Source organism: Apus apus, chromosome 21, assembly GCF_020740795.1.
Source record: "Apus apus isolate bApuApu2 chromosome 21, bApuApu2.pri.cur, whole genome shotgun sequence".
NCBI classification, from domain to species: domain Eukaryota; kingdom Metazoa; phylum Chordata; class Aves; order Apodiformes; family Apodidae; genus Apus; species Apus apus.
In genome coordinates this window covers 5,662,329-5,678,811 of record NC_067302.1, presented here as the reverse complement: position 1 = coordinate 5,678,811, position 16,483 = coordinate 5,662,329, and the positions used below count along the sequence as shown (strand labels likewise).

General features: G+C 44.7%; 1 protein-coding gene across 8 annotated transcripts in view; it reads left to right on the top strand.

Moving 5' to 3' along the window:
* Positions 1 to 16,483, top strand: part of NFYC (nuclear transcription factor Y subunit gamma) — a 31,602-nt gene that overhangs the window by 3,416 nt on the left and 11,703 nt on the right. For 3 of the 8 annotated variants that reach the window (XM_051638213.1, XM_051638215.1, XM_051638214.1), the window contains exons 2-3: positions 11,569 to 11,681; positions 15,090 to 15,161. In XM_051638213.1, coding sequence (XP_051494173.1) covers positions 11,577 to 11,681; positions 15,090 to 15,161 — 177 coding nt within the window. In that variant the 5' untranslated portion in view covers positions 11,569 to 11,576. Of the gene's footprint in view, positions 1 to 2,654; positions 2,755 to 2,805; positions 3,049 to 3,279; positions 3,431 to 11,568; positions 11,682 to 15,089; positions 15,162 to 16,483 lie in introns of those variants that run through there. The other 5 variants (XM_051638211.1, XM_051638210.1, XM_051638212.1 and 2 more) reach the window with 4 other exon arrangements.

Below are 16,483 nucleotides of genomic sequence, written 5' to 3'. Positions count from 1 at the left end.
GGGAGCCGCTGAGCTGGGGAGTTTTGCAGCATAACGGGCTTTCCCGGCTCTCCCGGGGCCATCCCGAGCTCCGGCCGGGCTGGGCTCCGGTGCCGCAGCTGAAGAGGCAGGAGTGAGGCCTTCCCTCCCAGCACCAGTGACCTTGAAATACCACAGCTCCGGGGTTCCAGAGTGAAGGACAAAGTTTGTTGACGGCACTTTGGACTGGAAAAAAAGAAAATAATGAAAATAGAATCAAAGTGGAAAAACGAAGCTGCTCCCGATGGCCGAGGGCATCGGGGACACAGGATAGTTTGTAGATTAGAATTAAAGTTAGTTTTCAGCGAGGAGTTAGGTCACACTGCAGACATTCCTCCTCCTCCTCTCCTGCCCAGAGATGCTAAATGTTGTTGTTACCCTCCTCCCCTTCTCTGGGGTGAACTGGGTGACATGACTCCAGTGTTCTCAGCCCTGCTCTGATCATTTTTCCCCCCCCCGATTGCTAATTACTGCCCTTAAAATGACTGTTTTGAAAAGAAGAGATAATTCCATCAGGCAACTTATTGTTGTAGGGATGTTAGAGACACGGGTCCCTGAGCTTGATCTGCGGGGGTTGAACCTCCACCCGAGTGGTCTGTCAGTTGTTCCAACCTTCCAGTACGACTTTAGGGTGTTTTTAATTTAAATTAAGACTGATGAACAGCATCACTTTGTTCAACTTTCCGTGGTGCCTGGCCTGTCATTCCCGTTTCAATCCGAGAAGGGGCAGAAGGGGAAAAGTCACCTTAAGTCATCTATTAATAACGGCGGCTGCTCCAGTGTGTTAATGGAACAGCAGCAACTCCTGCAGCAGCCAGGAGTGGGATTTACTGGGACTCTGAAGGTCATTGTTAGCATCTTTTAAGCAAAAACGAGGCGTTTTGAGGTTTTTTCTTTGGGGTGAGGGTGGGTTCAGCTGCTGGGAGGCTTGGAGGGGGGGCAGAACACGAGGGAATCTGCAGCCCCTGTGAGATGAAGTGAGGAATCCTGCAGGAGACTTGGTGACACCCCCTGTTTATCAGATTTCATCACCTAAGCTTGCGAGAGGTTGTAGCTGTGTAAGAAGAGGTGCTGCTTGATTTTTCTAGGTCAGGAGCAGCAGAAAAACCTACAGCTTTTGGTAGCACCATAAGGGGGTTTATGAACAAATTTTACCAGTTCCAGGCTTTTTTTTTTTTTTTTTTTTGCAGTACTGTGAGGGAAAGGAAGCTCTTTGGATCCTGTTCTGTGCTGCTCAGTGGAGTTAGTTGTGTGTCCTCTGTGCCCTCAGGAAACAGGCTCATCTTTTTGTTTAGGGGACTTTTCCAGGCTCGTTTTATTGAACGAGCTGAACAGGCCGTGAAGGTGTAAAGGGAGAAGTTGATTGTGGGAAATCGTTGTCCCCGTGTTGAGCACCTCAGGAGCTGGGAGGAGGAGGATGCATGTACACCACACTGAGGGTGGTGGATGCTGCAGGAGGTCACCTTTCCAGCCACTCTTATTTGGGTTGGGTTTGGGTTTTTTTCTTTAATCGGACTAGTATTTGCATTTATGTAACGTGGCGTGACATCTGTATTCTGAGAGTCTGAGCACATGAAGTGCTTTCTTCATTTCAGGGCTTAGCAATCTGCCTGTGTTCTAAGTGAATTAAATTCATGTGGTTGCTCACTTCAACTCTTGAATTATTACGTTTTGATAAAGAAGGCAGTTTAGCTTTATCTTTCAATGGGTCAAAAAATGTAGCAACTGTTACAAGGGGCATTGACAGCAAGCTCAGACTTCAGGATACCTGCCAAAGCTTGCCAGGAGTTACAGGAAGACTGTTTGTTTGTTTGTTCTGAAAATCTTAGGATTTTCTACATGAAAATGGATTTTCTTCCATTGTTGGTTTGTAGCTTGCTCTGCTATTTTGTCACTTCCTGACAAATCAAAACAGGTCAGGCCCACTTGTGTTTTTTCATTCAACGAAGGTGACCCAGGAGGGTTTAGATTTGCATGTTTATCCTACAGGATCACTTTTTTTCCTCCTTGTTATCCCCATTAAGGCAACTGCTAAAGGGAAGTCAGTAAAACTGCATCTGCACCAGGACTGGGAAATCACTTGTGAAGTGTGTAGTTGTAATTTATTTTAAATTTATGAAGCTGTGGTACAGAACATCAATTTTATGCTAGGTTGGTTGCGATAAAAGTGTATATGCAGTATTGTTTTGGTGTGTGCCAACTGTTTTATTGAAGTAGACTTGACTAACTTGAAGGCTCTTTACTTAAAAGAGGTTTTCCATTTCTGCTGGGTGCTTAATTTGGGAGCTGGAGAGGCAGCACTGTTGTTATTTGACTGGGAATTTTCTTCCTCTGCTTCTTACTCTGTGTGCATGCCTGCCAAAATTGCACTGCAAAAAATTGCACTCTTTAATAATGTTTAACTGTTGAAAACCCAAATGTCAAGTGTGACCCTTGAGCTGTCTCCTTCTTTGAAGTAAATTAACCAGCACAGACAGATAATTTTGTTTGCTTTCCCTTTTTTTGTAGGCTTTTTTTTTTGACTGGACAGGGAACTTTTAGCAGCTCTGTGGGTACTTAGTGCACTGCCATTAGAAACTCCATACTTGTGTAAAAGCAGGCATTATTCTTGATGGGTTTGTTTTTTTCTCCTGAAGGAGTGAGGCCAGCTGACAGTCTCCTGCCTGGGACTGCAGGGTGCCATTATCTGCACTGCCAATTGTCTCTCTGCTGGGTCACACTGTCTTCTCTGTCAAGGTATGAAACTCAACACAGTTTTGCTGAGAGCTTGTGTGTGTTCAGTGAAATGCCTCTGCTCTCTTCCGTGCTGTCGGATGTTGAAGATGTTCTCCTCCGTGCTGGAGCTGAAGCAGCTTTGGAGGCTCTGTTCCCACAGAACATGCTCTCCTGCCAGGCTGTTCCCAGCCCGGTGCCCCCTGGAAGGCACTGGCTTCCTGGCAGTTGGATGCAGCTCCCTGCAAAATCAGGGCTGTGACTTCCTGACAGACTCCCCATGGGGAAGGTTGCCTGGCCAGTTTCTGCTTTGCATGAGTGAATAGTAGGATTGTGGAATGCTTGGGGCTGGGAGGGACCTTATGGATTATCAAGTACCACCCCCCTGCATGGGCAGGGACACCTCCCACCAGACCAGGTTGCTCCAAACTCCATCCAGTCTGCCCTTGAACACTTCCAGGGATAAGGCTTCCACAGCTTCCTTGGGCTTGCCACCCTCACACTAAAGACTTTCTTCCTAATGTCTAATCTAAATCTCTCCTTTTCCAGTTTTAATCCATTCCTCCTTGTCATGGTTCCTCTGGCCTTGCCACCTCCCTCCTGGACGTGCTGGGATCAGTTCTGCTGCTTGCTCTCCCTGCTGGCTTGGCAGTGGAGTGTCTGGGGATGGGAGAAGGGAGGAGCAGAATTCCTGCCACAGGTACTGGGGTGGAGAGAGGGAGAGGAGGCTGTGTGGATTGTAAGGCTCTGAGCAGCAAGGAGAGGGATGCAGGGCTGGCCCTGCTCACTTGCTGATCCCAGCTGTGCTGGGGTGAGGAGTTGTCCATGCTGTTGGAAGTGGTGATCCCCATCCCTCTGACTTGGCAATTTATTTGGGCTTCAGTCAAACCCTAAACTTATGGAATCGTTTAGTGCTGTGCTTCACATGAAGGAAAACACAAGGACTGTGTTGGAGGTATTGGGGAGCTAATGTTCACACGGTGCTTTGAAGATAATTTACTGCTAAATATTCATAGAAAAAAGGGCTAGAAGGCACCTGAAGAGGTCATCTTGGTGAGTTTTTCTGCCCTGAGGCAAGATCAACTCAACCTAAACACTGCTTTACAACCTTAAAATCCTTTAGCAATAAGCACTCAGCATCCTGGGTAGGTAGTTCAGTGCAGCATTTAACTAGCCTGGCCTTTATATTCAATTTTAATTTTCTCAGACGAGAGAAATCTGCACTTATCCCAGAGCCTGGAATGATTCTCCCATCAGCTAAAGCCAACCACGGGTGGTACAGGCTGAGAGAGTTGTGTGGATGTCATACCACAAGAGGGAACAGATAAAAATAAATCTGAGGAATTGCAAAACTTTCTTATAATAGCCCCTTGGAAGGAAATGCTGGTGGTTTGAGTTATGTTGGCTTGACTGAAAGCCTCTTGAAATGGTCTTGAATGGTTGGAAGGTTATGTTTTCATCAGGAGCAGAACTTGAGGCTTGCCCAAGTCATCCCCCTTTTCCACTACCTGGAAGGCTGCCTTGGGTTTGAGAGCACTATCTTATAGAAATGGAGCAGAGTTCCTGTCTTTTCTGAATAAATAAAACTAGTGGTAAAGGCAAGTGTAGGACTTCTGATTTTGGCCTGTGGTTTAGCTACACTTTATTAATAATTTGTTGCCTGTACATAATGATAGAAGTTTTTATGGTTTAATAACAGTATCATTACTGCTGAAACCAGTGTGCTGGACGTGGGATGCTGTGGGTTAGAGAGTCAATTGTGTTTTCATCTTTAAAGTGTTCCTGCTTCCTTTTCATCATGATGTGGAGTATTAGGTTTTGTTCAAAGCTGGTGTTGTGTCAAAAAACCCATTGTTTGAATCTCTTTCCACGTGGTGTCCCCTCTGCTCCCCAGCCTGGGTCGTGTTTTTCAGGCAAAGCCTTTTCTGTGCTGTCCTGTTGGCACACCAGAGCTGGAAATGAGTCCCAACTGGATGTGTACTTTGAAGTGACTCCTCCTTTAGGAAGGGGGTTGGCACCTGTAGGGGTGGGTGGCAATACATGCTGGCCTGGCTCTCTCCAAGCCCCATTCCCAGGGAGCGTGTTCACTGGATCTTCTCATGGAACTGCTGAGGAGCCGAAGGCTCGTGTGTTGTAACCCCAGGTCTGTACATGCTGTGACTCGTGGCTTTCCTTTTGCTTCAGCAGGGCCAGGCACAAATTTTGTCAGTGGTTTTTCCATCTGCCACAGTGTTTTGTCTGGGGCCACATCTTATTTTTGTAGACTCCATAGGAAGATTTCAAACTGGGTCTGTTCAGTTCTTGCCACTGGTGGCAGCGACTGGTTCCTCATCAGGTCAGAAACGGGCGGTGGAGATGGGGTTTGTGCCTGTCTTTGAGGGGACTTGGAACTGGGGTGCCTCATAATTCCACAGCTGGGAAACCTCCTGTAGAGGATGGTGCAGCAGCTGTGTGCCCTTCTGAGATGGTGTTCCTGGTGGCCACATGCAGACCTGCTTCAGGTGCTCTCTCCTGCCCTGTATCAGCAGTCAGGTAGGTTCCCTTGGCGAGTCTGAGTAGCTCTCACCACCCTTCCTGCTCAAAGGTAGAGCTTTGGGAAGCAGGAGGTGCAGAAAACAGATACAACACAAAGTCCATGGCATTGGTTTGGAAAAACCAGCTGTCTGTTCACAGGGTCAGCTCTACTGCCAACACCACTCGAGTTTCTGAATTGCTTTATTGGTTTAAAACTATTTTACATAATTCTGCAGGCAAGGGCTGAATATTAAGGTAGAAGAAGAAACTGTTGTTCTCAAACACAATTAAGAACTATTTTTACACCATCACTGCCAACCCCCAGGCAGGGAAAGGTTATTTTTTTGGCAGCAGTTCTGGGACCTTTGTGTTTTCAGCCCTGCTGTGCACCTGTGCTTGTTTCTACTGAATGTGTAGTTTGAAACTGTAATGGAAGAAAGTTTGATCTAATTTCATGAAGGGAGGCTTGGCTGAAAATACCTGTGTTGACTTGCATAGATCTTAAAGCAGAGAAAATGCACAGTGAATCAAGCTATGATATCTCTGGAAGCAGTTTTGGAGCATTAATATGACTTATCAAGGATTTATTTTAAAATAAGGTCACACAGGCAGAATGTCATGCAAAGCAGGTGCTGCTGGTCTGCAGCACTGAGCCAGCCTTGCAGAACAGCTTCAGCCCTTCTGGTCACTGCTGAGACCCAGGGTTGCTGCTGGAGCCCTCTTCAAACTGTGGATTCTGCATTTGAGTTCCTGATCCTGCAGATTACTCTAATTAAGCTAATGGGAGCAGCATCTTGCAGAGAGTGCTGAGATCTGACTTTCCCTCATACGTGGAAGACTCCTCCTTTGCTCACATTTCCTAAGTCTGTTACCAAATTCATACAGAACCATATTTATTCTTCTTGTGAAACTAGTTCTTGGTTGCTAGATTGTTCCCTCTGATTCTGGCAGGATCAGGTGTCTGGCACTGGCTGCTACACAGAGCTCATTCTTTAGATATGCAAGTGTGGCTCTGCACATTTTACTTTTAAATCAAGGGACGTGCTCCCAAAACAGAACCGTACAGTCTTGAGAGTTAGTGCATCAGGCTGGAAGTACCACAGAATGCTGGGATTAGTGTTTATTCTAAACATTCACTTTTCAGCTCCTCAAATCTATTTTTAATTCTTCAGACTTAAAGTTTCTGCTGGGTGCTGCAGCCTTTCCTTTGATTCTTTGCTAGTAAAGGTGTGTGTGTGTGTGTATATATATATATGTATATTTGAGAGAAACTGCATTGCTGATTTTCTCCTCTAACACTACTTCCTAGTAATTACCTCGTGAGTTTTGTGGGAATAGTGGATGTTGTAAAACCAACAGCATCTTAAGGGTTGGGGGAGTGGGGAGTTTGAGAGGGTGGAGGCCTTCAAAACCCAGTGGAGGTGGTAAATCTGTATCTGTGTGGTGTTAGAATCTGGCAGGGGGAATTTGTTTTTTCAGTTGCAGTTTTCAGAAATATTTGTGTGTTAAAATCCAAGGATGCTGAGGCAAAACGTCTGCCGGAGTGTTTGTCAGTATCTTGCTCATCTTTTAAAAACATTGGGGCAGAAGATGCTTCTGCTGGCGGGTAACACAGCTGTGTAAAATGGGCTCCTTCCCATGATGTAAGTCATGGGAATGTGACTGGACTATATGCAAAGAACTTGCCACTTCTGATGTCACCAGGGTTGGTGGTACTTGATGATGTTGCTGAGTTATTGCCTCCTCCATCTTCAGCCCTTCCCTCTGGTGTTTTCTATTTGCATATCCCTTCAGATATTTGGATACATTTCGTTCAGAGTTGCTCTCCACCCAGTTGATTTTGTTTGGTTGACTTCTTAGTCAGGCCAGTTTGGGATTAACTTAAAAGTAGGCACGTCAGAAGCTGTGACATGACCCTCACTGGCACGGAGGTTGTCCTCCAGTTCCTGTTCCCAAGCTCCCTTGGCGAGGGGCACCGGCAATGCCTGGGAATGTCCTGTGGCTCTGCCTGGCAGCTGCTGCTCTCCTAGGTCTGCTGGGCTGTTCCTGGCTGTTGGTTTTCTAGCTGAAAAGCTCTGGGTACCTGCTCCAGGTGGAATTGCAAGATCAGAGATCATGGTTTTATTTATGATTATGTAGCTGTAGCTTGTGTTTCAATAGCAGGTTTTTGCTCAAGCGTGCAGACTGTGGGCACTCAGGGAGAGACAGCTTCCTTGGGCTGTTCCCCCAGCCCAGGCATTAAAGACAGAGCACAAACTAGCAGCTGTTTAAAAAAAAAAAAAAAAAGGCAACAAAAAAAACCCAACCACAGACACCAGAGGTGTCTTCATGCTTGCTTTGTGCTCCTCTGGAGTGTTTGGCAGCTGCCACAGGATTTTGTTAAGTTGAATGTTTGTAGAAGGTGTTCTGCTCTGGTGAGCAGAAAAGCTCTTAATTGCAAAGTGTTGATGCTGTGGTTCTTGAGATGTGCTTGCTAGTCTGCTTTGTAATCACCTCCAGGCATTTTGTGCATTTTTGGCCTTCAGGTTTTTTTTCCCCTTAGTCTGGAAATAAAATGTTTGCCTTCATGGAATGTATTCCAGGCTGTGTGGATGGGATTGGCTGTAGTGAAGCAGGTGTATCCCAGTCTCTCCTGTTCTTACACCCTGATTTCTTGCTGTGTGTGGGGTTTTTTGGAGGATGGGTTTGTTTACTTGCTTGTACCCAACTCAGTAACATGTCCATGTTGTCAGTTGGTGTGTTTTGTGTGTGTGTGAACCTCCTCATCCAGATTCTTCAAGACCATCTCTGCACAGCCTGGTGTTCAGGTTTCGGGCTCCTGGGACTCAAGCTGGTGTGTGGTTGCCCCGAGCTCAGTGTAGCATCCGCTTGGCTCAGCCTCAGAGCACCTTTCCCTTCTGCAGAGGGTTCTTGAGGAAATCTTTAGAGGAGGAAACATGAAGTATAATGAAGCTCTAAAATTTCCCTGCGAACTGCATATCAAAAACCCCCAAACAGGTTTAGACACTGATAAGTGAAATCAGAGGAACTGGTTCCCTGTTGGCTTTGGTGGGCTTATCTTTTGTTGCCTGCTTTGGTGGTTCTTGTTGTTGGCACTAATCCTGATAGGAAGCACTCTTAAAAGAAGAGAACACAGCTTCCCCTTGGGTGAGGGAACTTACCTAATTGCACAGGAATGGTTTCATGAGTACAGTTTGTTTTGCAGAGCCAAGGCTGTGGGTTTGCTTGGCAGTTTGAGCTTTTCCTTGCAGTCCTTCTCTAATGCTTGCAAGCACCTTCAATCCATATTTTAATGGGACGAAATTACTGTTGTAACGTTCTGAGCAGTTTTAACCTTTTATTTTGGAGTTTATAGTGATTTCATGCTAGAAGTTTTTCAGAACATTAGCCTATTGGTGACTTTCTATTCTTACTCAATTTCCTACCAATTACCCATAAGAGTCACTAAAAGTAGCAATTGTCCGTGGGTTGAGCATCAGGCTGTTCATTTTGTATTCTCAAAGCAGTCCTGTGTTTACCTTGAAGACAGGAATTTTTTTGTATTCATTAACAGGACTTTTAAAATTATAGATTACTGGAGTAAACCATTTCTAGCTCTTCTTGAATGCCACAGAGGCATATATTTAATGCAAGACATTTCCTTTGGTGTGCAGCAGGGGGAAAGTGATGGTGGTGGAATCTTTTCTCTCTTTGCTCCATTAGCTTTTTTCCTGTTTTGTTTTGGTTTTTTCACCTGTTGTTTCTTGGGTTTAAGTAGAGCATTCTATTCCAGTACAGCATTTAAGTGGGTTGAGTGCAAGTAATTTGTATTATTAAATAAAGCCTTGAAGAATTATTTGGCTCATCAAGATGAGTTGCATCTCCAGTTGCAGAGAAGACCCTGTCTAGTGTTGAAGTATTGCCAGTACAGAGCAGATCTCAAGGATTAGCTTTTATTTATGCACCTAAACTATATTTTTTTTGTCTACATTTGACTATGCAGCTCAAGGAGAGAAGAGCCAAATGCCAATTTAAGTCTCCCATTAGAGTATTTATCTCTCTTTATTTTCTTCTAAATACTTGAACTATCTCAGTTTGTAAGCAGGTGGGTTTATAATGCAAATAGTTGTTGAACAGTCATTGGGGAACTTGTCAGTCACTTGTTTCTGTAGGTTCTTACCTGAAGTTCCTCCTGTCTCTGACTGAAAAGCCAATCTTCTGACCTTCCCTTTGTCATCCCCTGTCAAAATCCCCTTTGACTCTTCACATGCCTCCTGTGTCCCTGAGGAAAGCAAAACAACTGTTCAGAGCCTGCCTTGGGAAGTGCAGCCTGCAGGAGGAAACCATCTAATTGTCTGGCATTTGTGGCTTTGATCATAGAGTGCTTAAGGTTGGAAGGGACCTTAAAGATCATCAGGTTCCAACCACCCTGCCATGAGCAGGGACACCTCCCACTAGACCAGGCTGCACAAGCCCCATCCAACCTGCCCTTGAACACCTCCAGGGATGGGGCAGCCACAGCTTCCCTGAGGGACCTATTCCAGCATCTTCTTACCCTCATCTTGAAGAATTTCTTCCTGCTGTCTAGCATAAATCTCCCCTTTTTCAATTTATAAACTGTTAATAAGATGTGTTAAGATTTTATGGATCATCATTAATTTGGAATAGTAGATTTTGGCAGTACTGGTGAGTGGCCACTGCCTCCCCAGGGGTGTTGTGGGGTGACACTGAGCTCCCCCTCAGCATGAGGAGGGCCTGAGGTCATGGTGGGTGAAAAGCAAACGAGGATCCTTCCTGTCCCTGGCAGAGCTAAAGCTGCTCTTCTGTCTTTTTCCATTACCTGGCATCTATTACACAAACATCTATTTGTGTTTTGAGATCTTTCCTGTAAAAAATGTAGCAGCCTTTCCTTCTGGCTGGAAATGGAGAGAGACAGAGACTTACTGTCTGTACCTGGGGTGTGTTTGTCATTAAGGGAAACTTCAGAGCTGCTCTGGGTGACCCAAGTGCTTCACATCAGTTCCTCACTGCCTCCTGTGTTCTGCTTCCTTCTGGCATCCACTGGGATGCTTTCAGTGCATGGGAAGCACCGTGTTCTGTTCTGCCAGACTGGATCTCAGCAGGTCCTGTGTGTGTGTATGTGTTTTTGGTATGTCTCCCCCAGCCTTCCAGTTCCCTGATGGGAACCCTGCTGGAGCCACCCATTCCTGTCGCACAGGGGAAGCCAGTGAGGCTGGTCTTGGCCTTCCAAGGGATTCCCAAGCACTCCCTGCCTTAATTTTAATATTAACTAGAGCTGTCGTAAGAGTTCCTCATATCAAAAAGACAGGACTTGACCTAGGAGTTGAGAGGAGGGGAGGAAGGAATTGTGTCAGCTGGACCTTGGCATGTGCCTGGGCAGTGCCACGTGGGCTGGCACCGTCTCGGTCACCCAAGGACGAGGCTGCTTGATGCTGCATGTCCTGACCTCTTCACCACTGCCCTGCAGCACAGCGTGGTCACAGAGGGAAGTCTGAACCCAGTTATTGTCCCTTTGTTTTCTCTTTATAAGTTCCTGATGACTACTGGGATGTGCTGTAAGCAAAGCCATTTGCAAAGAAACAAGCCTTAATGAAAGCACAGGCAACATCCAGTATAAATTTAATAATGGCCAGACTTGCTTAACATCTGCAGTTGCAGAACACTGACAGGCATAGAAAAGTGGTTTAAATTCACATATTTTAATTTTAAATCTTACTTTGTCCTTTTGACATTCTGCACTGTCCAAACTTCCTTTCTCCTGTCCCAAGGACTAGAGGTATTTCCACAGTGTTAAAGCCACAAAACCTGAGGCCTTTTGAACAGGCACAGAAGCAAATATTTCATTACACTTTGTAGAAATTATGTTGGACTGACACTGATGTTCTGGTTTCAACTTGAGGGGGGTTTGTTGCCACATCCTGCGCTGTTGGCTGTAAAAAAACAAGAGGAAAAATGATGTTATAATGGGTGCACACTGGAGGGAGAGCTGTGCCTGGGCATCAGTTGTTTTGTAACTCCTTGGGAAGAGGCAGAGCTGCAGTGGGGAAATAAGAAGACTACTTTTGCTTAAAAGTATTTTTAATGTACTTTTTCAATCTTCAGAAAAATAAATAGAATTTAAAAGCAACAACTCCAGAGGCTGTATCTTTGCATTGTTGCTGTGAGCCCTGGACTGGCATGTCTTATTTTGACAGTTTTCCAGGGCCATTAGCCTGGCTGAGCCCTTCCTTTGTTCCTGGGGCTTGGAGGGAATGTCTGGGAGCCCTTGCCTCCGCCTCCCTCCCTCCTTCTCTCATTGCTAACCCTTGTTTTTGTTTCTCCCAGCTCCCAGCATGTCCACAGATAGTGGCTTTGGCACAGCCAGCAACAGTGATGCCCAGCAGAGCCTCCAGTCCTTCTGGCCACGGGTGATGGAGGAGATTCGCAACCTCACGGTGGTGAGTGTCCCCATCCACTGCCTTCCTTCTGGGGAACTGGCACTGGGAAGTGCCTGGTAGTGTCTGGCAGCAACATAAACCTCAGCTTGAACGTGTTCCTGCTGCTTATATCATCCAGTAGAGTTGGCTATTGGCACGCTGCAAGGTGGCCTTCAGGGCTGGTGAATAATCATTCAGCCAGGATTTTGACTTGGCTGCAGCCACCAGAAGTTGAGATACAAACTGAATGCAGCTGATTCATCGTGTAATGAGAGAGAATAGTCAGCCCTTCAGCTTTCTGGACTAAGCAGGTTGCCTCACAGATTGTTTAGCAGGCCAAGTGATGACCGTGACTGCTTTCTAGTCAAGTGCAGAGGAATTATGCTCAGTTAGGGGAGGAATGGGAAGTGATTTTAAAATAGCTACAGGTACAGGTGTAGCTGCCATGAGGTATTTCAGCTGCCAGAAGATTGAGGGATTGGAGAATATACCCACATTATACAATGTGGACTGTTTAACTGCTGGGAAATGCTGTCAAAGAACATGTGAGACCTGCATGTGAGGGAACCCTTCCCCACCCTGAAGGACAAGCCCCACCAGTGACCCTGGCAGGTGTTCCTGTCCAAAATATGACTTAGTCTTTTCCCCCCTTCATAAATTCAGACACCTGGCTACTGGCAGACAGTTACAACTTTCTGAATGATTTTTTGGGTTCAGACTTATGTATAGAACCTACTGTGCCCTCTTTCAGAACAGTCTCCTTTGACAAGCCTGAAATGTTGAGAATCACTGGGATGCCAAGAGCCCCGTTACCAGGCACTTTATTAAATTACAGACACTTGATGGAAAAAATAATCATGCATAGGCTGAGAATTAAGAATTGGACTAAGTAGCTTCTTTTTTTTTTTTTTTTCCATCCCCAAAAGAAACGTGCCTGAGAACAAGGGCATATCATAAAAATGACTTTTCAAGAGAGATTGATAAATGACTGTGATAGAGTGGCCCTGAAAGCACGTTGCCCTGCCTGGAATGGAGCTGAAAACAAAAGAGCTCCAGTGGAAGACGGGCTGTTCAAAGTGAAAAACCCCAATCCACTACTCTGAAGATAAGCTGCTTTTTTTCAGCCTGTGTGCAGATAGTTGATTAAAGAAACAGATGTAGAAATTTGTATGCATAACCAGAATTAATTACTTTCCTCTTTCAGTGCAGTGAATTCTTGTGTTCAAGAGCTGTAGTTTGTCTTCATCTCCACATGAAAGGGGTTTGTTCTGCAGCTTATCAAGTATGGGCAGCTTAATTTTTAACTGTCGTATTAATCTATTTATTGCATTGCAAGCTGGTAAGTCATTGAAAATTCAAACTGAGGACAGTGAAGGGAGTTGGAAAGGAAAAGGGATAACTGCAAAACATTCCTATGCAGTTGTTCCCTGTGTAATCCTGACAGTTACTGCATCTTGTTGGGAGTTCTCCCGTGGATGTGGACGTAAGTAAACTTAAAGCTCATCTGCATGTTCTGCACAGGAGAGGTTGGAGCAGCTGCCTGGTGGAAAGCTGCTTTGGTTCCCTGCTTTTCGGGGCTGTTGTGCCTGGTTTTGTGCATTTTTCATGTGCCACTAGTATCTAAAATGCAGGGGAGGAAAAAACAAGGGAGCTACTTTTGAAGAACAAACCAGAGCTCCTTGTGTTCTGTCCCGTATGACAGAAAGGACTGGAGCCTGGTCTTGGAGAAACAGGAGACAGGGCTAGGCTGAAACTAGCCTTTCAGCCCCACAGTGAGTTAGAAGAGGCCTGTAAAAACATCGAGACCTAATTTGGAAAAAAGAAAAGATGAAGAATTGGTGTCTCAAGTTTGCTGTGCTGGGCAGCAGCCAGCCCTGGCCGCGCTTCCCTCACCGTGCTGCTTGCGTCTTCCTTCTGATTTATGTGACGTTTGCCTGTCTGCCTTAAAGAAATAAAGAAGCTGTAACTTTTTCTAATTTCTCCTGCTGCCTCTCTTCTCCAAAGGTGTTGAGAGTGTTGTACCTATGCATGCCTAGCTGCAGTTAGGCTTCAGAATATGAAGATATTCACAAATTAGAAGTTTTACTCTCATCTCTTCAAGGCTCGCTCAGAGCTCACAAGGCTCTTTATAAAGGAAAGAGCTTTTTAAGAAATAATAATAATTTTCTTTAAAAAAGCCACCCTGGGCATGTTGTGTGTTCAAGCACAGGTCCCAGCCCTGGCTTCCCTCTTCTCCCATTGCCCAAAATCTTCCCAAAATCCCACATTCTCCAGAGAGATGCAGCAGGTCTCAACACCATCATCCCCCAAATTAACTCTGATTTGCAGCATATTTCCAGGAGTACCAGAAACACCACATTCCTGTTTCTCTACAGAATAAGGACACAGAATTCTTTATTTTTAATATATATGCATATAAAATAATATAGATATATTATTTTTAATATATAAATTAAATAAAATGCCCCCTGCTGGTGTGCTGACTGGGCCATGCACAACCTCCATATTTTGCTTCAATAGAAAACAGCTTTTTCAGCATCTTTCCTCCCTCTTTTTTGTTTCATTAACAAGTCTTGCAGTGCTTTCTTCCCTAGGGAAATGAGTTTCCTTTTATTTTCTGTGACATTTTTGTTAAGAAGGGAAGATGCTTTTTTAGCAGCCCTTTGTGGGCAGGGATCCTGTGTTCCCAATGCACTGATATTTACCCTCAGCCTTTCTCCCTTTTAAGAGGCTCCTGATAGCAACACATGATGATGATGATTGTTGTTGTTGTTATTATTATTATTATTGTTATTATTATTATTATTATTTATTTCCTCTTTCTGCCCTCAGAGAAGGGAGCCCACAATTTGTAGGGAAGCTCAGCAGCTTCTCTTTGCTGGGAAATAGGAAGAACTCTGTCCAAAACCAAGAATGGAAGAGTTTTTCATTTTTTTAACAAGATTCTTTCAAGGCTTTTGACACCAAAATTGGTATTGGGCAACAGGGAAGTACAAACAAAGCAGAGCAGCTTTCATCCTGTGGCCCCACATAGCTCTTGTTTGCCTTCGTTTTCTCTTTTATGAATTCCAGTGGTTTCTGGGTCCAGAGACAGCTCATTGAATTAGTTGCCTCAAGTATAAATAGATGCAGAAATGTGTAACGTTAGAAACACTCTGTTCTGCAGAATGACTTCAACGTTGAGGTGAAGATACAAGTGTCTGAGGGAAGATTTAAGTATAATTCTATCAGTATAAAATGGGGGAAAGCAGATAAGCATTCTCAGACCTGAGGAGAAGCTGAATACCTCAAAGAAAATAAGTTATTTCAATGAATCTAATTTTAGCCAGTTTAGTTCTGACAGCCCAGGCTTGTTTTAACATGTCTCACCTTACCTTTGTTTTCAGTTAATATCAGTAAAGTGTCTCTCAAATGTGCATCTCTCTGCAGAAAGACTTCAGGGTTCAAGAACTCCCCCTGGCTCGTATTAAGAAGATAATGAAACTAGATGAAGATGTGAAGGTACTCTCATGGGTTTGTTCTTAAGCATTTATAACCCCTTTGGTGGATAGTGTAGCTGTAATTCCTTGCAATTCATTACCCACTATCATTATTTTAAAGCACGTTTTGACAGTTGCCTTGAATGTATGAGCTGGCCTTGTGTAATTGAACTGAACTGGGAAAGCACAATCATTTAGGATCTTGCTGAAGAGTTTTACTGTATCCTGGTAAATACCAGCCTAACATTCGGTGCATTTCCTGTGTTTTCTAGTGCTGAACTGTCTTTTCTCATGTTTCCTTTTTGTTTCTCTCTCCTCTTTCTTTCACAAAGCTGGAGGGTGTTTAGTGTGAAGAGTGTTACCACTTCAGTGTGTGCTGTGCTGTTTCAAGTTTTATGGAAAAATAAATAATAATTTAGGTAGATAACAGGGATTTGATATCAGCATTTGAGCTGAACCCTTGACTTGTGACTGATGATGATAACACGTGAATTAACTAATAAGAACTGACATAAAAGGAAGGAGGAAGGAATCACCTGCAGGGTTTGCCTCCCACACTGCTCCAGTCCTCCCTGGATTTTAAGTTGGAGAACCGTCAAGACACTTAACCTCCTAAGAGAGAAGATAATAGTTTGTACTTTCTTCTTGTCATTCTCAATGTGACACCATGCTTCTGTTAGGAAAACCTTTGACATTTAAAGGAGACCCTGGAAAAGTGGGTGTTTGTCTTCCTGTACAAGGGAGTGATTCATTCAGCCTGGACAGGGAATGAGCCTGGGCCCCTGAGGTCCCAGGTCAGTGTCTGAGCCCAACAAGTGCCAAATTTTTGGTGATAAAGGGGAAGATGAGATTTTAGGGAAGGACTGGGGAGGAGACGGAGGTGTCTGGCCTGCCTGGAACATTATTTGACAAGAAAACTGTACTAGAGAATAAGCATTAATGCCAAGCCAGCTAATAATTAAACTGCTTAATTTGACTAAAACTTGAGCTAGAGACTTTTTAAGGAAAAGGAATTTAGTGAAGCAGAGTCTTTAGTCCTGCCTGGAAACCTCCCTTGCGGTTTCAGCATTCATTTCAAATCATCTAAATGTTGCAACTATGAAATAAGGGCCAGGCTTTAAAATGAGCCCTGAAGCTCTTCAGTTCCCAAATCATCCCTGTATGTGCCAGGGCACTGCCAGGAGGAGCTGCTGGTTGACAGCCCCTAGATGAATGTGGACTGGTGCCATTACCTGACCTCCTGCACAATGTGGAGCTGACATCTGACTGGTCTGGAGGAAACAGATTTTAGATGCCAATTTTAGATGCCCAATACTCCTAACACTCCATTTAACTGGAGGCTGG